At 38.3% G+C, this 21,516-nt stretch overlaps 2 protein-coding genes across 2 annotated transcripts in view; both read right to left on the reverse strand.

Annotated features, from left to right (window-relative positions):
* The window catches only part of MTMR10 (myotubularin related protein 10), an 84,266-nt gene extending 76,754 nt beyond the window's left edge, over positions 1 to 7,512 (reverse strand). The window contains exons 1-2 of the mRNA XM_043982736.1: positions 7,268 to 7,512; positions 6,132 to 6,191 (exon numbers count right to left, since the gene is read on the reverse strand). Coding sequence (XP_043838671.1) covers positions 6,132 to 6,191; positions 7,268 to 7,334 — 127 coding nt within the window. The 5' untranslated portion in view covers positions 7,335 to 7,512. The remainder of the gene's footprint in view (positions 1 to 6,131; positions 6,192 to 7,267) is intronic.
* An 8,780-nt stretch (positions 7,513 to 16,292) lies between these two features.
* Positions 16,293 to 21,516, reverse strand: part of TRPM1 (transient receptor potential cation channel subfamily M member 1) — a 104,258-nt gene continuing 99,034 nt past the window's right edge. The window contains 1 exon segment of the mRNA XM_043982734.1: positions 16,293 to 17,574. Coding sequence (XP_043838669.1) covers positions 16,293 to 17,574 — 1,282 coding nt within the window.

Raw genomic sequence — 21,516 nt, forward strand, 5'->3', positions numbered from 1 at the left:
ATTTTGTTTCTATAATGCATTCTTGGTTAGCTTATGATTATAATGACTGGGAATCACTTCAATCACTATGAGCACTGGTGTGTTAAAAGCTAGAAAAATTCACCAAAATAAAAAAACACAACTTTTCTACTACGAAGTTCTGGTGGGACTTTCTAAAATAAGGAGAAGGCAGACAAAGGAGAACAAGTAAAGTAGATTTAGATGATACATAGGTGTCCCAGAGAAGTCCAAAGACAGTAAAGTTTGAGAATTTGCACAATATAAATGAAGTTAGCATTAGATATGGAAAAAAAAAAAGTATTCAAAAGAAAAGCTGTAAATGATCAACTTAAATACTTAATGTGTGAATTCACTGATTGGTAGTCATGTTTCTTCCAATGATGCAGATGTCTGCTTATACTGTATAACTCTTCCATGTCCTTCCATAAGTTTGCCACAGCAGGTCCATCCAACATGCTAGATGCCTTCCTTGCTTTTTTCCCCACAGAGGGGATGCTAGTGGAGCACTAAAGATGTCCACCTGCCATCCCTTGCCTTTGCCACATCACTAAACCATTTCCTCTTCCTAACACACATTTCCTTCTTGACATCACTTAATCCTGTTCTCCAAAGTTCCAAATTAGTCATGTGCTATAGTCTGCTCCACTAATCTACCTCTTTACTGCCTTCTGTGTGACATTTATTTTCAATTCCTATAAGACTTTTTATGTTGTATTGCACAATCATACAATATCAGTGTCAGTATTAAAAACATGAACTTCTGTTTTCAGAAGTTTGGAATCATTTAGAGAACTCTTCAAATTCCTGATGGCAATCTAGCCTTCTCTTTACATCTTATTTATTTCTGGGGCCAATCTGTCCATTTGAGCTGTGTTTCAAATATACATATTGATAGAAAAGCTCTACAGTATGTCATAATCTGGACAATAGACATTTTTCATCCATGTAGTCTTTTCCTATGTGGTCATATCTTTTGATAATTCTAGGTGAGGGCTTCTTAAACTTTTCTACTCATGACCCTTTTCACCCAAGAAATTTTTATGTGACCCTGGGTATATAGGTATATAAAATGGTGTATATATAACCTTTTATTTCTACCAAATTTTCTGTGACCACCCCCACATTCAGTTATGTGACCCCACATGGGGTTGAGACCCACAATTTAAGAATTTTTGTTTTAGATCTCTTCTAGGAGGCTCTACAATGTTTCAGTTTCAGGTAAACATCATAATGTCATCCAAATAATCACTGACCCAACTATTATGTATTAAACACCTACTATGTGCCAGGTACTATGCTAGGTGCTAGGTATACAAGGAGAAAATAATCTCTACTTTTAAGGAGTTTACATTCTAATGGAATAGCCAAGTACATTTGTAAATGCATGCAGAATAATAAAAGAACCAATACAAAAAAATATAAAGTATTTAAATATGAGGTAGTTTGAGAATGGGAACAAGCATTCAAAAACAAAATCCATATATGTGGCATCTAGTGGACTTCTTAAATTGATTCTGTACTTGATCTTTTCCATCACAGTGGGAAATATCTCCAGTGAACATAGCACTCCCAGCTGTAATGCCTCAGCTGATATTTTATGATCAATGAGTCATTGAACAGGGTTACATCCTTCAAGGATTCCTGAATGATTCTGATGTAGCGATGGCAAATATTTTATTAGATAGGAGTGTTTATTAGAAAAGTGGTGTTTACTGAATCAAGTTTTTTTTCAAAATCAAACAATAAACAAAGAGCAATCTTCTGTCGTCTACATCTTTCTGCAAAACAGTAACATGTGGTTCACTGTAGCATATCAGTTACAAAAGCCTACCTTGTTCCCTACTAACACCTTCAGATGTCATCGATGCCTAAATGAATTTCTAAGATTTTGTACAGATAAGAGAATAGGCTTTGGTAGTTGTTCTCTCTGCTGCCTTTTTTCAATATTAATGAGGTCAGGTTTTTCCCTCCACATTTTTGTCTCTTCCTGTCAACATTCTCACAATGTTGTCACCTTCAGCACAGCTCTCCTTTATAGACACTAGGTCTAATCTCGCTGCTTTCCCCATCTTTGTTCTCTTTAATGTAACTTTCACCTTTCTGAGAAACATACAAGAAGCTGTCATGTTAGAATGTAAGTGTAGAGATTCTACTGTCCTGTTTTTCATAAAAAATCCTTACAGATCATTTCCAATTTTATACTTGTTGTCCTGCTTCCATTGTCATACATAAATATCAACTGTGCTTAGTCAGATCTCTAGAAAAATTATGTTAGCCGGTATTAAATATCAATCCACTCCCCCCAAGCTTTGAAGCAATACTGCTCATAATCCATCATCCTTAGCAAGATTTTATAAACAAATTTATATTCTTAATTGCAGTAACCTTTGACTAATATTTCTCTTCAGTTGGCAAACATCTCAAATGTTTGCTGAGGTACCTTTTGAGTTCTCTTGTTAGAACAACTGATTAACATTAAACTTCTGTATAAAATTATAATTGGTATTGAGGCCATTCTATTGTCCATTACCCACTCTTATTGTCAATTATTTATTTAAATACTTCAGAATTGAACTGTTTTAATCATATGTCACATCTTTTTCTCAGAATTATTCTTTCTGCTAGCTTTTTACCAATTCTGATCTTTGCTGACAATGTGGTTGTCTGTCTGTAGATAAGTTGATTCAGGAATGACACATATCAATCAGTTTTTTCTGTTTGTTAAAACTACAGGAAATTTCATTTTTTGTGATGTTATTTGGTGCTTATCGATTCTTTTCTCAAAGAAAGTATTCATGATATATGGGCATGTCTACAAGTTTTCTCTCCTTCCTGAACCATGTTTAACAACCATAAAAAATGCTTAACTAATAAGAGATATAAAAAGTAAAACAAACTTTGAAGTTTTACCCCATACCTCTCAAAGTGGCAAAATGATTTTAGATGTAAATAGACAAAATTAGATTATTTATGGTACATTAAAAACAATGTTGATGAAGCTATAGCTTATAGCAATACTATTTCTGGTATTAAGTAACTAGACATTGGTCAATTAGAGAATGGTGCAATGAATCGAGGCATATGAATATAAATTGTTACTGTGCTGTAAGAAGTAGAAAGATACGGAATTCTTAGAAAACATGGGAAGACTTGTATGAACTAGTACTGAGCAATGAAGGCATAATCAGGAGGGCAATATACATAATAACAATAACAAATGAAAACAGCACTAAGCTTATATACAAAAAACAGAAGGAGGAACATACTTCTCTCAATAGAGAAGTGTGAGAATATGGGTGTGGAATGTTTCATAGGCTGTCAGATGTGGTAAGTGGAGTCAGTGGGAGAGATGATATGTCAGAAAATGACATATTAAGCATTAAAAAACTAGTCAGAAAATCACTTCTTTTACAGTTTTACTCCAATGACAAAGATTTAAAGTATTTGAATTTGATTATTAGGTCCAAAACTAAGTAAATGGTACCAAGATAATCTTTGATTTTATATTTTAATTCTTAAAAGAGTTTACTATTTAGGTTTACTCAAATTAGTTCACCTGAACTAAATTAAAAGTCAATGCACATAATACAATCAAGGGACAGTAGCTGAGATTACACCAGAAAAACGCCTGAATTCTAGGCACTACCATTTCACAGCTGTGTGACTTTACCTTTATGAGCATCAGTTTCTTCATCTGTAACAATAAAAATGCACCTTGTGTCTTAGCATCCCTAGCTCCATTCGGGCTCAGAACACTGCCCTTTCTGCATAAGGCCTTTCTTATCCTTTCAGTCCTGAATGCTCCAAAAAAATTCCTTAAATATTACTGTCTACATACTTTGTACTTTTCTGTGTACCCACTTCCCCTTTAGAGGTGACTTCCTGGAAGACAAGAATTGTTTTACTCTTGTCTAATTTAATCCCAGCACCTGTATAGTTCCTGGTACACAGTAGGCATTTGATGCCTTTTAACTCTAAATATCATGATTCTTAATCTTTTAACAATTATTTTTTTGTTTACAAGCTTAATCTGAAGTCACAGGTGACACGGCTGAGTTTTTTCTTGGTTTCTGGATTCAATAAAAGCCAGGGCCAGTTTCTAACAATACTATTTATTGTTTAATATCTTCTAGAAAAATGTCTAACTGTCTTGCTCTTTAGGTGGCCCTGAATTCTTATTGATGAAAATTTAGGGTGGATGAGCCAAGAAAGGAGGAAAAAAAACATAAGCGTCTTGTCTTGGGCAAGGATCTTGGTTTATTTATCTCTGTATAACCTAAATTGCCCTGAACATAGTATACAATCACTAAGTGTTTGATGATAAAATGGTAAATGAAGTTTTTTTTTTTTGAAAGAGCAAAAATACATGCTAAATTTTTTTTTTTTGGTGAGGCAATTGGGGTTAAGTGACTTGCCCTGGGTCCCACAGCTAGTAAGTGTCAAGGGTCTGAGGCTGGATTTGAACTCAGGTCCTCCTGAATCCAGGCCAGTGCTCTATCCACTGCACCACCCAAGGCTGCCCCCAATACATGCTAAATTTTAATCATTTAGGTGTAAAAATATAAATTTTACAAGGTAAACAGAATGAGGAATATTTTTTACATTAAAATAATTTTTAAAGAGACAATAACCACTCAGTGAATAATTTAATTCTACATTTTTATCAATATTTACTATTACTCCTAATTGAGGGGAAAAAAAAGGTTCTAGTAGCATAGTTTAAATGAAAAAACATTTTTTAAAAATAAGGAAAAATATGTAATCCCTATTATATGATTTGCAAATCATGAAACTTATCTATAAGAATCCACATTTGGAATCTTTACCTTGTTTGGAGAGAATATAAACTTTAGATAGCTCATAGGCACCATCTGGGAAGTGCGCTGGCTTCATATTTAAAATAGCATTTATATGAAAAGTTTCTAAAGTGGCTATGAATGTGTTGAATTCATAGCATATATTAGCATCAAAGTTTTTTATAAGTTTATTCTTCGAAAAGGTAGTTCTTATAGTGTAAATGAAAACAGTAATAAAAAAGAAGTATTTTGTAGCTAAGTATTCAAGTTTCATTTGTTAGGTATTTCTATCAAATGTGTTCTTGCATACTATATTAAATTTAAAACAAAATTTTAAAGTCTATATATTCATTCAATTAACTACCAAGGCTTTAAGTTTTAACAGAACTACTTATATATTTAGTATAGTCCCAAGTATACACAGATGCTTAATGTCTGGTAAACTGTTGAATGAATAGTATAAAATAACTTTTTTTAAAAATTCCAAAAACCTGCACACATAATAACTTGTATTTCAATTGCATTTTTAGGTTCCAAACTAATTGCCTAGAGATATGGATAAATATTTCCCCCAGCAATACACTAATAGTTCAAGATCTTTGTCAATACTTTATCAAGAATCCAAAATGTTATCAGCAAACCTAATTTAGTAAACTGATCACAGACCAGCAGTCAGAAGACCTGGATTCAATCCCCTACCTGTATGAAAAGTGAGCAAACTATCTAACATTGTTTCCTCATCTTTGTTAAAAAAACAAAAAAACCCAACACACTAGATAATTTTTAAAGTCCCCTACTGTTGGAGAGCTTACTAACTATTTTAATGAAACCTAAGCAGAGAAACTTTGCGGATAATGCTGATTCACACAACTCCATTAAAAACCAGAATTATAAACACAAGCTCTAAAAAGTCTCATATTCACAAAATCCTGCTATCCCACAAAGGCTTGGTATGGGCACTGATAAACAGTTAAAGTTTTCTTAAAAGCATGACCGTAATATTTTTCTCTGGTACTCTATTACTTTAAATTCTGGTTGCAAACGAAAACAAAAACAGAGTATTTTCACTACATAGTTTTTCCAGATTTTTTTTTAAATGGCTTTTTGTTGGATTTGGAGTCATAGCTCTGCCACTTACTATACGGTGTGTAATTCTCCCTTGGCCTTTTGACATTCCTTCGTGCTCTAAATCTATATTCATACTATCCCGACTCTTGACAAGTTCTATCAACCATTATACTTAAGCATACAGTAAGTTAGAAAAACTGGGGGCAAGATTCATTCAGACGAAATGGCCTTTTCAGAATATTGGTTAAGGTCCTGATTAATGTTTACCTGGCAAAAGCACTGGTTCCAGCTTTTTAATCTTGGGCTCAGTATTCCTCTTATCTTCCTCTGAAATACATTAGAGAAAGCTTTAAATTTAAGAGTTTCTTTTAGTGTTTTATCTTAAAGTATTTTTTAGAATTTTAATTCAAAGTTTCTTTTCTCATTTAGAATGAGAAACTTCAGCAAATTTTCCAAATTCATTAGTCAACAATGCCTAAGGTCCATGGGTTGATCTTTTAGTGAGTTCTTCTAAGACAAGGGTTCTTAACCTTAAGTCTAAGAACTTAAGTTTGTTTGGAATATTTGAATAACTGCGTTTCACTCTAGTTGGCTTCCTTTGTATTTTATTTTATGCTTTGAAAAACATTCTGAGAAGGGGGTCCGGTCCATAAGCTTCACCAGTCTTCCAAAGGGGTCCGTGACACGCAGCCCCAAAAAAGGTGAAGGACCCCTGCTAAGAAAGAGGAATCTTACAATCGGAAGAATCTGACGGAAAACTTCCAAACTGCCTTCCTTCCACTGTTACTACTGTAGTTGTTGTTATTTACCGTTCTCGAGCCAACCTTTGCTCCCCGGCAGCAGCAGCAGGGCATCGGGAGAGCCAATGATTAAGCTAAGATTCCCCCCGTCAGGGGGCAGCGACGTGAGTGGGTTTAAAAAGAGTCGGAGCAGCTATTTCCACGCTAACGAAGGAGCAGCATTATGGACGCCGACGATGAGCTCATTACAGGGGCAGAAGAGTTTTAAAAGTTTCCCCGGGACTGGCTGAGGGTGGGGTGGGGGGAAAGTTGAGAGTTTCTCTGATCCAGGCTCGCTCGGTGGTTTGGGGGTTGGGGACTCAAACCTGAGTGGAAATGCTAGGGGGTTGGGGGGGACTCCCACCACAGGAAGGAAGAACCCTCCTCGTGGGGTGGCTCCGCGAGTGGGACACTGGACTCGTGGGCTGCCTCCTCCCCACCTGGGAGACGCGAAGCCCGAACCGAGGAGTCAAAGGAGGAAAAGTCCCGACCCTCTCCCCGCTCCCCCCAGCCCCACGCGAGCCCGACACTCCGAAGTGGGGGGAGGGGCGTCCCCTCCTCCACCCCCCAGGGTCTGGGGCCCTCGAAGATCTGGTCGGCGGCGGGGGGAGGGGAGGCTGTTTACCTGAGGCGGCGGCGCAGGCGGTAGGAGGTAGGACCTGAAGGTGGGTCGGGGTGGCTTGGAGAACATGGTGCCCCCCGCGGCAGCTTCCTTCCTTCGCACCCTTTCTCAGCGGGGGTGGTGGGGGTGACCCACCCCAGCAAGGGGCAGCGGCGCAGGCAGGGCTGCCTTCCTTCCCTAGCCACGGCCACGGAGTTTCCCGGAGGAGTCGCCCAGGCCGTCTGGGTCTGCGGCCGCTCCCCCCCCACCCCCCCCACTGGGCGGGCGGAGACAGGAGTGCCCGGAGCGGGGAGGAGGAGGAGGAGCCGCGGGGGCCGAGCTAGGCGTGACGCGGCCCCTTGAGTTCCCAGCCCCCGGAAGGGACCTCCCCACCTCCGCCCCCGCCCCACCCCGCGGGGGGGGGGGGTGTTAGAGCGGAGGGCGGAGGTAAAGGTGGAGGTGTGTGGGTGGGCGCGCCCGCGTGCGCGCGCACCACTGCTCTGAGGAGAAGGCACGCGACTTGGTGTAGCCATCTGCCGGGCTGCGCGAGGCCCTCCACCTTGCTGCCGGGGCACCCCACTGGGGCGCAGGGAACGGCGGCCATGTTGAGCTAGGAGACCCAGGGAACGGACTTCTACGGCGGCACACAGGGGCCAAACGGCCCCAGCTGCCCTAGAGGTAGCTCGGAGGTGGCGGCCAGGTTGCTAGATGCCTCGGTCGCCTCCGGCCTCCCTCTCTCGCTCCCCGCCCTTCCTGCTCTTGGACAGCTCCCTCGACTCATGCCTGTTAGTCATCGGACCTCGGGGATTCGTTATTTCCATAAGGGATCTGACAGCCCTGGATTCCCTCGAGGGCCCGAGGGAGGTGTGGGGCAACAGTCACTCAGTGTCCCTAGGGCGGGGTGGTGGTGGGACCGGAGCCAGCCCCGGGCCACACCCGCTGGTCACCTCTCCAGGAGCCCAGAAAAGTAGTCTGGGGGGGGCGAGGTAATCATCATCTCCACCTCCGGGGCCCAGGCCGGCTTTGCTGGTTTAAGGACACGCTTAATCCTCCAGACTGTTGGTTGAAAGTCAAGTCAACAAGCATTTATGAATGAATGTAGTTTTTATTAAGCCCTTAGCACAGTCAGTGCCTGGCACATTGTAGGCGCTCCGTAAATGTGTATTCGAGTCTCTCTTCTTCCTGTGTGTAAAGTCCTGGGGAGACAAATGGAAAAGTGAGAGCCATTTCTCTCCTTAAGCCCCCATCCTAATGGAAGTCAGTTGGAAAAAGCCCAGTGGAACCTAGGAAGTACTTAATAATGCTTGTTGATTTCTTGCCTAGAGAAAGCATTGGAGAGACCTGAACTGAGGATGAAAAGATATGGGGGAGGGCAGCTAAGTAGCGCAATGGATACAGCATCGGCTCTGAATTCAGGAGAACCTGAGTTCAAATTTGGCCTCACGCACTTGACACTTACTAGCTGTGTGACCTTGGGCAAGTCACTTAACCCTCATTGCCCCACCAAAAAAAAAAAAGGAAGGAAAGGAAAGATATGGGGGAAGAGTCAAAGATAACTCCAGGGGCAGCTGGGTGGCTCAGTGGATAGAGGACCGGCCCTGGAGCCAGGAGTACCTGGGTTCAAATCTGGCCTCAGACACTTAACACTTACTAGCTGTGTGACCCTGGGCAAGTCACTTGACCCCAATTGCCTCACTAAAAAAAAAAAAAAAAGATAACTCCAAGGTTCTGAATCTGGGTGACTGAGAAGAGAGAGGGATGCCCTCTATAGGTGTAGAACAACTTGGAAAATGAGCAAGTTTAGGAGTAAAGAGTTTTATTTTGCATAGGTAGAGTTTAAGCTGATGTTGGAACATAGAGATGAATAATAGGATCAAAGATTTCAAGCTAGGAGAAATGTGTTAGGGTTTAAAGAATGTAAAAACAGTGATCCACAGATGGATTTTACTATCAATTTACTGAGTTCTTTACTTCTAACTGAACATGTAAGAAAACATTTCTGACTTCTTTTCTTGTATCCTTAATAATAATCTTTTTTTTTGGGGGGGGGGGCATGCAATGAGGGTTAAGTGACTTGCCCAGGGTCACACAGCTAGTAAGTGTCAAGTGTGTGAGGTCAAATTTGAACTAAGGTCCTTATGAATCCTCGAACAGTGCTTTATCCACTTCGCCACCTAGCTGCCCCCACCTTAATAATAATCTTGCAAATAGGATTAGACAGTATAGTCACTGAAGTGCTCCCAACTATGAAATTCTACGGTTTAATAATAAAAAATAATTGGAGCCTTTGCGATTTCATGTTGCAGGGTCTTCTGTGAAACAATGCTATATAACTAGATCCCTTTTGCTACTTTCTATAATAAAACCACTCATTTAGAATTTCAAGACTATATTAAATGGTCATATAATGAAGCTCTAATTTGGTATCCCAAACCCCACAAATAATCAGGGTACAACAGCGGTAAAAGCTGTGAAGTTAAAAACATTTAAAATTTCACAGGAAGTCACAGAGTTCCTCTTTTTCTAAAACCAACTTATCTTGGAAATAAAGTTATTTTGTTGTTCAGCTCTTTGTGACCCCATTTAGAGTTTTCTTGGCAAAGATATTGGGTTGATTTTCCATTTCCTCCTCCAGCTCCTTGGACAGATGAAGAAACTGAGGCAAACAGGGTTAAGTGGCTTGTTGGTACCACTAGTGTCTGAGGCCAGATTTGAACTCAGGAAGATTTATCTCCCTGACTCCAGGCCTATATTTTATCCATTGTGCCACCTTGATGTCCCAGTAGAACAAAGATAATATTAATATGTGGTTTTCTAAGTCAGTATGTTGTTGTTTGTCCTTCATTTTCAAAGAGGATGATGACACCACAGTGATGTCATGACTTTCTTTGAATTGGATTTAAGTGAGAGAGGGCTGTGGAAGGTCACCAACCTCACTCTCTCCTCCAGAACCATCTGGGTCCAGTGGCAAGATACATATCAGGAAAACTAGAAATGACCCTGGATGTTTAAGGCAATTGAGGTTAAGTGACTTACCCAGAGTCACACAGCTACTAAGTGTCTGAGGTCACATTTGAACTCAGGTCCTCTTGACCCCAGGGCCAGTACTTTATCCACTGCACCACCTAGCTGCCCCTAAGTCAGTATGAGACCCACAGGGATATGTTTCTATTTGAGTCTGACACCAGTGCCTAGAGTATTTACAATGTGGTGGCATTTCCTCCACACATTTAAATAGATTTTCGACTAGTATTTCAAAACAAATCTACTTTTGCCTAAATAGCCATTACAGATTTTGGATCTTCTTGGGATTTATAGCTCTATGTGATACAAAAGTGAAAAACTAAATCATCCAGGTATTTTATCTACATTATGTCAAACACTGATATCCTATCCAATAAACTTAATGCCCTTTTTGTTAGTTTTCATTCTCCCTGACCAGTATGTGGCTCTAAAAAACTCCTTTTCCTGGCTTCCAGTAGAATGTAAGCTCCTTGAGAGCAAGGACTGTTTGTCTTTGCATTCCCAGTGACCCTCATTCACAATCTTACATTTCCCAATTTTTGAATGTTACAAGGAAGACAGTCTTCCTTGCCTGGAATGCTCTCCACCTTCATCTCTTAGAAGTCTTTAGTTTCCTTCAAGGACTTATCTCAAGCACCACCTTTGGTTTTTCTCTTTAAAAGTTACCTTGTAGCTATTTTGTCTCTATCATAGAGATAGATAGACAGATGGATAGATGGAGACATTATACATATATATGGAGGGGGTGGGGAGAGAGAGAGACAGAGAGACAGAGTGAGAGAGAAACTTTCATTTGTATCCTCCAATCTCTTAGCACAAGTGCCTAGTGCAAAGTATCCATAGTACTTAATTAGCCATATACTTACCCATTCCCTCTCTCCCCTTTTTTGGACTGTGATTTCTTTGGTGAATACCCCTCCTGGTGAAGAAATTCCATCTATCCATGCAGATTGACAACTACAGGGTGGGCCAATAGTCATGAAGGAGTTTTAATATTTAATAAGTCCTTCATTTTTTGTTTTGAATTTACAATACCATAGCATTATATACAGAATATAAAGGAAATGAATTTGCATTGCATGTGAAAAATCAAATCTCATAAATCCCCCCAAAATAAAAATAATTTTTAAAAAGTTATTAACACATTATGACTTTTGTCCCACCCTGTATTTTTTAAACTGTAGACTTAGAGTTATCTGGTTCTTGAGTGGTTTGGTTTCTTGCCCAAGCTCACAGTCAGTGTGTGACAAGGGTAGGATTAGAACTAAGTTCACGCAACCTCTATCCACTATGACAAGCTATCTCTTGCCTAACAAAATGTACTTATAGGGGCTTAATAAATAAGTGGTTGTTGATTTGAATTCCACAATCAAATTGATTCAGATTCTCCTCTTGTCTCTCTTATTCTCCCATATCCTTTGTTGATTCCTTTTTCTTCTTCTCTCTAAATATGGGCGGCACCCCCCCCCCCCCCCCCCCCCCCCCCCCCCCCCCCCCCCCCCCCCCCCCCCCCCCCCCCCCCCCCCCCCCCCCCCCCGCAAAGTCAGTCTTTGGGCCTCTGCTTTTTCTCTTCCTTCCTTCATTCATTTTTCTCATGAGTTTAGCTAGCACTTTTATACTGATGATTCCCCAAATCTCTATTTCAATCTGACCTCTCACCCAAGTTATAGTCCAGAGTAGGTTCTGAGACTGGCAACCTATCCAGATATTTGCCAAAGAAATGACTCCACATATTTTCACAGTAAAAATTCTTGAGAGGCCTAGGGGAAAAAATAACTACAGTATAATGAGACACTTGGAAGATGATGGGAAGTATGGCTTTTATCATAGAAGTGTAAAGCGCTGACCTTGTTTGTTAATCTTACATTGATGTAACTTGGCAAATGGCTTTAAATTGGTATTGTACTATGAATATACTAAGTTTACAAAGAAGAATACTACAATCACTCTTACAAATTGGTCCTAATTGCAAATACAAGTCATTGCCAACAGTATCCAAAGGTTGGAACTGAGGGGGCAGCTAGGTGGTGCAGTTCATAATGCACTGGCCCTGGATTCAGGAGGACCTGAGTTCAAATCTGACCTCAGACACTTGACACTGACTAGCTGTGTGACCTTGGGCAAGTCACTTACCCCTCATTGCCCTGCAAAACAAAAATAAAAAACTCCCAAAGGTTGGAACTGAGAAATAGAATAGAAATTGGAAGGAAAGAAACAGTGTACAATGCTAATTATGAATTAGTAAAGACTGTAAAAAAAAATACTGTTTTATCTTATAACCTTACAAAGTATACTTAAAGCCTATAAACAATTCAGTTCAATAAACACTTAATAAGCACATAACCTGAACAGAAAGCACTGTGCTAGAATTTTGGTGCAGTTTGGAAGGATATGATATAATAAACTAATTTTTGGAGGTGAGATTCTTTTTTCATAAGTAAGAAATGCTTATTTAAATGGTTTATTTAAATATGTATTGTTTAATTTAAAGGTGGGCTTCTTAACATTTTTTGTGCGTGGACACCTTTGGTAGTCTGGTGAAGCCTATGGATCCCTTTTCAGATTTATGTTTTTCTATGCATAAAATTAAGTACATAGGATTACAGATGAAAACTAATTATATCCAAATACAGTTATCAAAATATTTTCAAAACAATTCACAGACTCTGGGTTAAGAACCCCTGCTTTGGGGTATCAGATCAGATCAGATCAGCTGCAATGGTTGCAAAAGTAAGTAGAAAGACTTTTGATATTCATTTAAAGTTCCAGACTAAGCAAGACTGTGCTCCCTAATGGTAAACATTGGGTTTTTAATAAGGCATATTAACTCTGACAAACTACTTAGGAATTAAACTTGTATGTGTTCCTACCAATTTGCTGAACTTAAATATGAAATACAAATTACATTAGAGTTTTTCATTTTTAAGGTCTGCAGTTAGCAATATAAATGAAAGTCAGCATTCTTTCCTACTTGCCTGGCATAAATATTTTTCTGGAGAAGAGGAATGCATGGCTATTTATGGTTGGTTGATTTAGGCAGCTGGTTGCTTCATGGGGAACTGGTTATAGGAATTGACCAATTTCCTCTGTACTAGCAGCTGCCTACTCTTATTCAGTTATATATAATGTGTTCATATGCCAACCAATATGAGCTTTTTAGCTAATTCTTACATAAGCAATCTCTGAGAATTAACAACCAGATATTTTAAAATAAAAATAATAATTCCAGTTTTTGTTGAACAAGACTCTTTTCCAATGATATATTGCAAAATGTCTTAAACAGCACCTGTTCAGGGAGTAACCACATTGATGGGATCTGCGATCAGTGTAGAAGTCTACTATAAAAATATATTTTTTTATGTAAAGAGAATGTAGTAGCAAAATTAGTTTAATCACTTAATAATCAAGGAAGTACATTACAGCTATCGTATAATACTTTACTCAAAGTCCAAATTATAGGACCTTTGTATCAGAGAGGTATAACTAGCTAGATTATAATTTTATGAGAATTTATGGTCTTGAATATAAATATCTTTTCCTGATTTTGATAATTGAGTTCTTGTTCATTTGTTAAATCACTGTCTATTAATTATAAAGGCTACCAAGTTTCCACTATTTTTATATTTTAAAAGTATTTTTCTACTACTGTGTCATATTTATAGTTTGTTGAGATTTTTAATAGTTCTACATTATTCATTTCTAATAATTTTGAATTTAATTTATCTCAGTGAAAATAACTTGGACAAACAAATCAGTGATTTAAGACAATTATAGAAATCTTAAAGATAACTATACATAGGGTGCTAAATTTAAATACAGGCTATTATATATATATATATATATATATATATATATATATATATATATATATATACACTACAGATAGCTGGTTTGACAGTGTAGATTCGTAGAAGAAAACAATAAAAGGCATTATTTAAAAACCAGTTTTATCCCATGTAGATTTATAAAATCCTTATAAACTGTAGTATAGAAGTCAATTCCAATTCACAATATATGAAATATTTTTATTTAAAAAAGTTAAATCCCAAATCCTGAAACAAACAAAAAAAAGAAATTCAACTTCTACCAATAGTATTTCAACAATCAGAAGCAACAGCTCTTGCCTTACACAAGGGGGCAGCATAGACAGCTACCCCTGAGGCTTCCCTAGTGGCCCTGCTTCTGTGCCAGAAATTTTGCCACTGAGGGTTATTCCTCTGGATCTTGAGAACATCATGATAAAATGTGATTATCCTAGGAGCTGAAATAACTGAAGCCTTATTAGCTAACGCCTTAGGATTTTAATTAGTTTAAAAGATTGTAGGCACAGGATAAATGCTTGGAGACAAGGTCAGTACAGTTGTGGGACAAAAGTGAAGGTAGCAGATTGTCCAAGACATACATTGCCTACTTCACTTTTTGCAGGGTCAACCCTGACTAGGTTTGCTTGTCACAATTTCTGCTTCAGTTCAGTGATCCTTATATATAACACTCATTTGAAGGGGGGGAGGGCGGGGAGGAGAGAGTGAAAATAGAAGTTTCTTATGGCTAAAAGGAGAGAGTTGTGAATTTTAAAAAATCAGTCTTTGAGTTTTCTCTACAACTGTGAACCTACCATTACAAATATATAAGTATAATTAGAGGCTGGTGGTAATCCTATTGTCCCAGTCAATATGAATTCATACGCCCCTACTATGTAACGGGCACTGTGCAAAATTTGGGAGAGTAGCGTGAAGGGAGGGTCAGGATACAAAAAGAGGCCAGGACAGTCTCTGCCCTCAAGGAGCTCTCAATCCAAATGGTGGAGACAACAAGCAAGCAAAATGTACAAACAAGCTATATATAGAATTGAGTACGAAAATAATACCTTATTGTAAGATCCCTTTATTCTCATTAACAACAAATCCTTAATTGTTAATAAAATGTGTTTTATTTGCTGGCATGTTGTACAATTTTTAAACAGACATAGTGGTTTCTCTATAGAACATAAAACATTCTCCAAGTCAGGAACAGGCAACTTCAGTCACTGGTGCTTTGAATGCCACCTAGGGGCAAATGCTTCCTACCACTCCCCAATTTTAATAATAGCTTACATTTACATAATGTTTTACAATTCACAAAGCATTTTCCTCACAAACCCAGATATTAAGTAGTGCAAATATTATTTCCCACATTTTACCTGGGAGGAGCCTGGTGATCAAGTGACTTTCCTATAGAATAGGGACTCAAACCTATGTCTTGTGACTCCTAGTCCACTAGGTTTTCCACTACACACACTTTATGCATCTATATTTTCTTCCTCCTACATCCCATCTCTTTTCGTCTGTTTTTAACTTTTACTTCATTTTATTTCTGCCTAAGGAACATGTGACAGTGGTGTTCACATTTTTTACCCTTTAGCACTGATAATAGCTCATAGAAATAAGGACTTTGTTGTCTCCTGAATGTTTGATTAATTTTTCTTGATTTATTGTAGTAATCTCTAAGGTGCTTTCAGCTTTTCCATTCTGTGATTTTCTGGTTTTTAGTTTCATTTAACTCTATTCTTCCTGAGCGACACTAAGTTCATTAAGAAGCATCCTAAACTGAACTATATGTGGTTATAAGGACCAAACTTGGCTCTTGAGATGTGAGAACACACCTCTCTCTTTGAAGAAGTGGTGGTGGGTACTTAGGGTGAGGGAATACAGTCATCTGAATCTTTGGATTCATTTGGTGCTAGTTTTACTGAATTGTTCTTTTTCCTCTTTCTTTTTAATTTTTTGTAATCAATGATGTTTTTCTAGGTGAGTGAACATATTCGAGTTTGAAGGTGATATAAAAATGAAATGTGTCAGTAAGTCTTCTTGAACTATTATATCCCTGATTCAATAGAACATTGCCTTAAGTTTGGGGCACTACTATTTTATTTAAAAATAAATGCAAAATTAGCCCCCAAAATTATGACCAAGTTTTTCAGAAAGCTATGCTAAAACCTATATAGGTCTTAAGTAAAGATAGCACCTGTCATTTTTAAAAAATGCTTTAACACTCAGTTTCTGTGGAGGCTTTCTCTTGTTTAGCTTTTTGTGCTTCTGCTGTACTTCCAGACACAACTACTAGGTTAGTTACACTGCTGGCATGCCCAGGTCTGTCTAGTTTTTCCTGAATGGACTTGGCAGTCCGAGAATGAGCATGTAAACTTTTTGACCGAACTGAAGGGAATCCATAAGTTCGCTCTGGTTTCACAGACAATAAGTTTTCTGTTGTAGTTGAAGTTCTGCCAATGACAGCTAGAGAAGAACGAGAGGCCTTGGGAACTGCTTCTTTAACATCACTTTCATCTTCTGTGTCTGTTAAGTGCTGTTTTTGCTCTGCTTGCATTGCAGCTTCAGATACAGTTAAAGAGAAATCTGTACTACGAGATCGAGAAATTTTCTTTTCAACTTGATATTTCCATTCCGTAGTCCACTGTTCAACCGTTGTAGGGCATACTTGATCCATTATTGAACTATAGTCTGTACTCCAGTTATTAACCCCACCAATTAGCTTTCTTTCGTGAGAAAACACAAAGCTTCTAGACTTCATAGTTGTCTTTAACGTTTCATCAGGGTAGTAACGTGTTACTTTTGTTTTTTCTAATGGGTAAGAAATAGCTCCTTCTAACTTTGTCCTTTCTACTTTTAACTGAGTATTCTGAAAATCTGATCTGGCCTGTCCATTCATAACATCTGTTTCATTTAAACCTTGGGAAACAGTTTCATCATTTTTTGAATTAGGCTGCTTTTCATCTTCTTTCGTCGAAATACCAATATTTGGACCAGAGTTTGGCAAAATATCCTGTACATTGTCTAATGTGATTTTACAGCAATCTTGCGTTGTTGATGTATTGGTGTTGGATATCATACGAAGGCTTCCCTGACGTTCTGGTACCAGATGTATCCTTGATTCTTGACCATCCTTTTCTTCCTTTAGACGAAATGAACAGGTTTTTTTACGCAATGCAGGCCCAGGTGACAGAGGAATGACACTATCCTCGTATACTAACTCTTCTCCATTGAAATGGTATCGATACATGCTATAGCCATCAGAACTGTTGATACTACTTTGTCTTAGGAGAAAAGTTGCATCACATTCTGAAGATGCCCTGGATCGTGTTGGTACCAGTTCAGACTTATCAATTCCTGCAAGTTTTTCAAGAGCATTCACCATTCTACTTGATAGTTCTTCCAGTTGAGAGAGCCGAAGGTCCACAGTTTGTAGTGAAGCTTTCATAAAATGTTCTCTTTCATTTACTTCTTCTAATCTCATTGACATATTTTCAACTCTGTTGAATAGAAAATAACAGACTGAACATATTAAAATCTTGAAGAAGTAATGATGAGATTTTTAAGCTTTTAAAAATCATGAAACACTGCATATAGATAGATATGTAGCTATAGATAAAGATATGAACTAGCCAGTATTTCATTCCAAGGTACAAATGTTAAATTGAAAAACATAGGCCTGGCTATGACCATGATCAATCAGTCAATCAATATTTATTAAGTATCTACTAAATGCCAGGCTCTTGTGTTAAGCACTGAGGATGTAAAAAGGGCCAAAAGAGAGTCCCTGTTTTCAAGGAACTCACAATATAATAGATTGTGTCAGACATTATCATTTTGATAGCAAAATAAAATATAATAAAATCTAAATTACTTTGAAATTCAGAGGACTGGGGAAATGTACTTTACAATTAATCAAATTGAGATGATTACAATTTCTTTTTTTTTTTTTTCAATTCAATAAACATTTACTAAGAGCCCTGCAATGTGATGGCAGTGTGCTATGTACTGGGGAAACCAAAGACAGTTCCTTCCCTCAAGGAGCTCACAATCTAATGGGGGAGACAACATGTGCACAACTATGTACTAACAATTTGTCTGTATATACTACAAATATCTGGTAAATTTCTCTTATTTTTTAATAAAATAATGAAACATTTATTTGGTTAGCTGGAAAATAAGTTTGTTTAAATCATTCACTATTTTGAATAGATTAATATTGACTTAGTGAGGTTATATTCTATAGCAGAAGGAGATACAGTATTTCACTGTTAGTTGTTTTTCCTGTAGAACCACTGGTGATTGCCCATAAAATTCTAATATTCCATAGAGTATAGTTTAAACACCACAGATGTAAATCATATGAGGTGGGTTTAACTTCTTAATGAGCAAAGGAAATGCACAATACAAATAATTTCTGTTCTGTTCTTGTAGACCCCAGGTACCAGCTAGGCTGGGACTGAGGTTTTTCATTGGCCTGGGGTTGAAGCTTCCAGGACAGGTAGAAAAGATGCATCCAGAAGGGAGGCAAAGTGAATAGTTTTGGAGGGGCAGGGATATGGTATTTAGCTGGGAAACCACTTCAGAAAGCAGAACTGCATATTCAGGTTGAAGTAAGGAGTGGGGTGAAAAGACATTGTTAGCAGAATGTTCAATATTAGATTAACATTTGGTGAACTGAGTATTATAAAGTTCACACTACATTCATTTTATTATTCTACTTAAGCATTTTTATGCCTAGCCACCTGAAACTGGATCTACCTTCCATCTTTCTCTATTGGTTGCATGTAGAGATTCTTTGTAGGCAGTTGCAAATGCTGATTTATAAGAGAGATGAGCAGTGAAAACATAGAGATAGAGATAGACATGTATATGTATATAATATGTCAAGAAGAGGATGAGACTGTAGCAAAGAAAGATATGCAAAGAATGGTTATAGAGAGAGGAGGGGAACCAGGGTAGTATAGTGTCTGTGAAGCCAAGGGAGGACAAATTACCCCATGAGGAGGTGTTCAACAGTGTCAAAAGCAGCAGAGATGTCAAAGAGGATGTGTAATGGAAAAAGACCACAAGATTTGGTGATTAAGAGATCACTAGTATTCTCATAGAAAGTAGTTTACCTAGACTGTTTGAGGCAGAAGCCAGATTGCATAGGGTTGAGAAGAAAATAGGTGGTGAGGTAGTAGAGAAATCATGTCTAGATATTTCATCCATGAAGGATGATGGAACCACCACATTTGGACCCTAAAATTAGAGTCTAGCATGTGCTAATAGAGGGGATAGAAACGACACCAACGAGAACAAAGACAAAGCAGATGGATCGGACCAAGAATATAGAGAGAGGAGAACTATGCTGGATAATGAAAGCATGGAGGGACTTACATACAAATTACCTGAAATGGGGAATATAGCAAAAGTATGGGGAAAAACTGAGGGCCTTACTATTAGAGACCATAAAATAAATATCAACCTATTGTGAGAATTGGAATGACACCCCCTGCTGGGAGGGACAGTGTGGGCTCTGGCCTGAAAAGAAATCATGTGACTTTAGCATCCAGAAGTGACCTTTTCTGGGGTTTCTTGGTGTCAGGAAGTGATGTTTGCTGCCCCGTGGGTCCTGTCAATCAGAGCTACCAACCAATTAGCTTGGAGCTGTGTGTGTATGGATGGCCCTGTTTCCTGTTTCACAGGAGGCTTCTCGGAGGAGCAAGTCCTTTTTGTGGCCAGATGGGTGCTTGGTGGCAGAGACAGGCAGGATAGAGAGAGCAGGCAAATCTCATACTTTATCCACGTGTTTCTCTTTACTAACCCCTAATATACTTTAATAAATACTTAAAAGTCTTGCTAAAGCTTCTAATTTAAAGCAACCACTCATTAGATTTTAGACATCATAGCTAGAATTTTAGACCCTTAAATTCCACCTCTCATCCATATAAAATCTTTATAAAAATGTAACGGAAATAACCCTGTTGAATGACCCTCTGATAAGAAACATCAGATATGACATTAAACAGGAGGATGTATTCTTGTCAAAGGTATTTGCTGTTACGATCAAGGACATTCAACGAAGGTTTGTCAAGTCCTTCAGATGCTCCTGTTTTGGGATGCTACTATGCTGATTGTATTAAGTCCCCAAATATTGCACGACCTCCTGGGAAAGATCTGTAATCACTGAAAGGAGTTTGGGCTGTCCATACACATGAGAAAGATTAAGTGGACAAAGAATGTCTGTTGCACAGATTTGAACTCGCATTTAGATGGAAACCCTATGGAGCTGGTCAAATTGTATGTCTATCTAGAATAGACAGTATATAGAGATAATGAGTTGGGCCATTCTCTCTAAAGGAAAATGATAGGCTGGATTGCTATTAGGAAATTTCAAAGTTCTTTCCAAGAAAATAAAGGCCCATTATTTAAATGCAGATATTTTACTGGTGTCTCTATATGGTTACAAGACATAGAATATCACTCACTCCAAAGAATTAAAAATGAGTTATTATACAGAGGTGTGATAAGTGTAAGCAAATTGTAACACATAACTAATAAGGATTTTGATGTCATCAAAGAACTGTATGACAGGAAGAGAAAGTAGACTACTAGTGTGGCAAAACTGAGAAATTAAGAGATGGACAATCAGAGTTCTTCACTGGAATCCTTATGATGTTGGGAAAAAGTAAGAAATACCTCCACCATGTTCTGCGCAACCCCCAACAAACCCCCCAACAAACTTTTGGGATGAATTGTATGGGATGGGTAAGGATTGATGGGTTACAAACCACATCTGTGAGAGAAATTGTAAAATCAATGAGATCACAAGTTCATTTGAAAGGTTATTGGGTTCTTTGTAGAAAGAACCTGGACAACTAATTTCAGACCTAATGTAAGGAAAAAAGTTTTCTTTTGTAGCAGGTTTTTCAACTCAAATAGTCCTTTCTCAGTTCTTCAGTATCTTCATTCTTCCTAAATGTAAAACATCATGTCTTTTTCCCCAATAAGGAGGAAAAAAAATGTTTATCCCTTCTCTTTATAATAAGAATCACACTACCTCCCTTCTCTTTTTCTGAGACTAAGAGATACTTGTCTGACTTGATTTTTCCTACTGTCACTGAAGTTATTTGTTTTACTGTCTTTTCCAGGTTGCCCCAGCAATAGCTTTGGATTATATTTCAATGTGACTGATTTTACCTCTACTAACATCCTACTCCAGTGCTACTCCATGGAGGTGTCCTTCTGGTTCTTGTGCTTGAGGGGCACTGATTCTGGCATGATTCACAAATTGGGACAATAGGGAGCATAGGACCTTCGATGGACTAGTTCAAGACCTACCTCAGTTCTGAGATCTATCACCAGAATGATGACAACCAGTAGTTAGAGGTTATGGTCACAGAAGCCCAGGACACAATCTGCTGAGGTATGTGGAGAGGACATCCCCAGTGTGGGAC

This window comes from Dromiciops gliroides, chromosome 2, assembly GCF_019393635.1.
Source record: "Dromiciops gliroides isolate mDroGli1 chromosome 2, mDroGli1.pri, whole genome shotgun sequence".
In the NCBI taxonomy this organism is placed as follows: domain Eukaryota; kingdom Metazoa; phylum Chordata; class Mammalia; order Microbiotheria; family Microbiotheriidae; genus Dromiciops; species Dromiciops gliroides.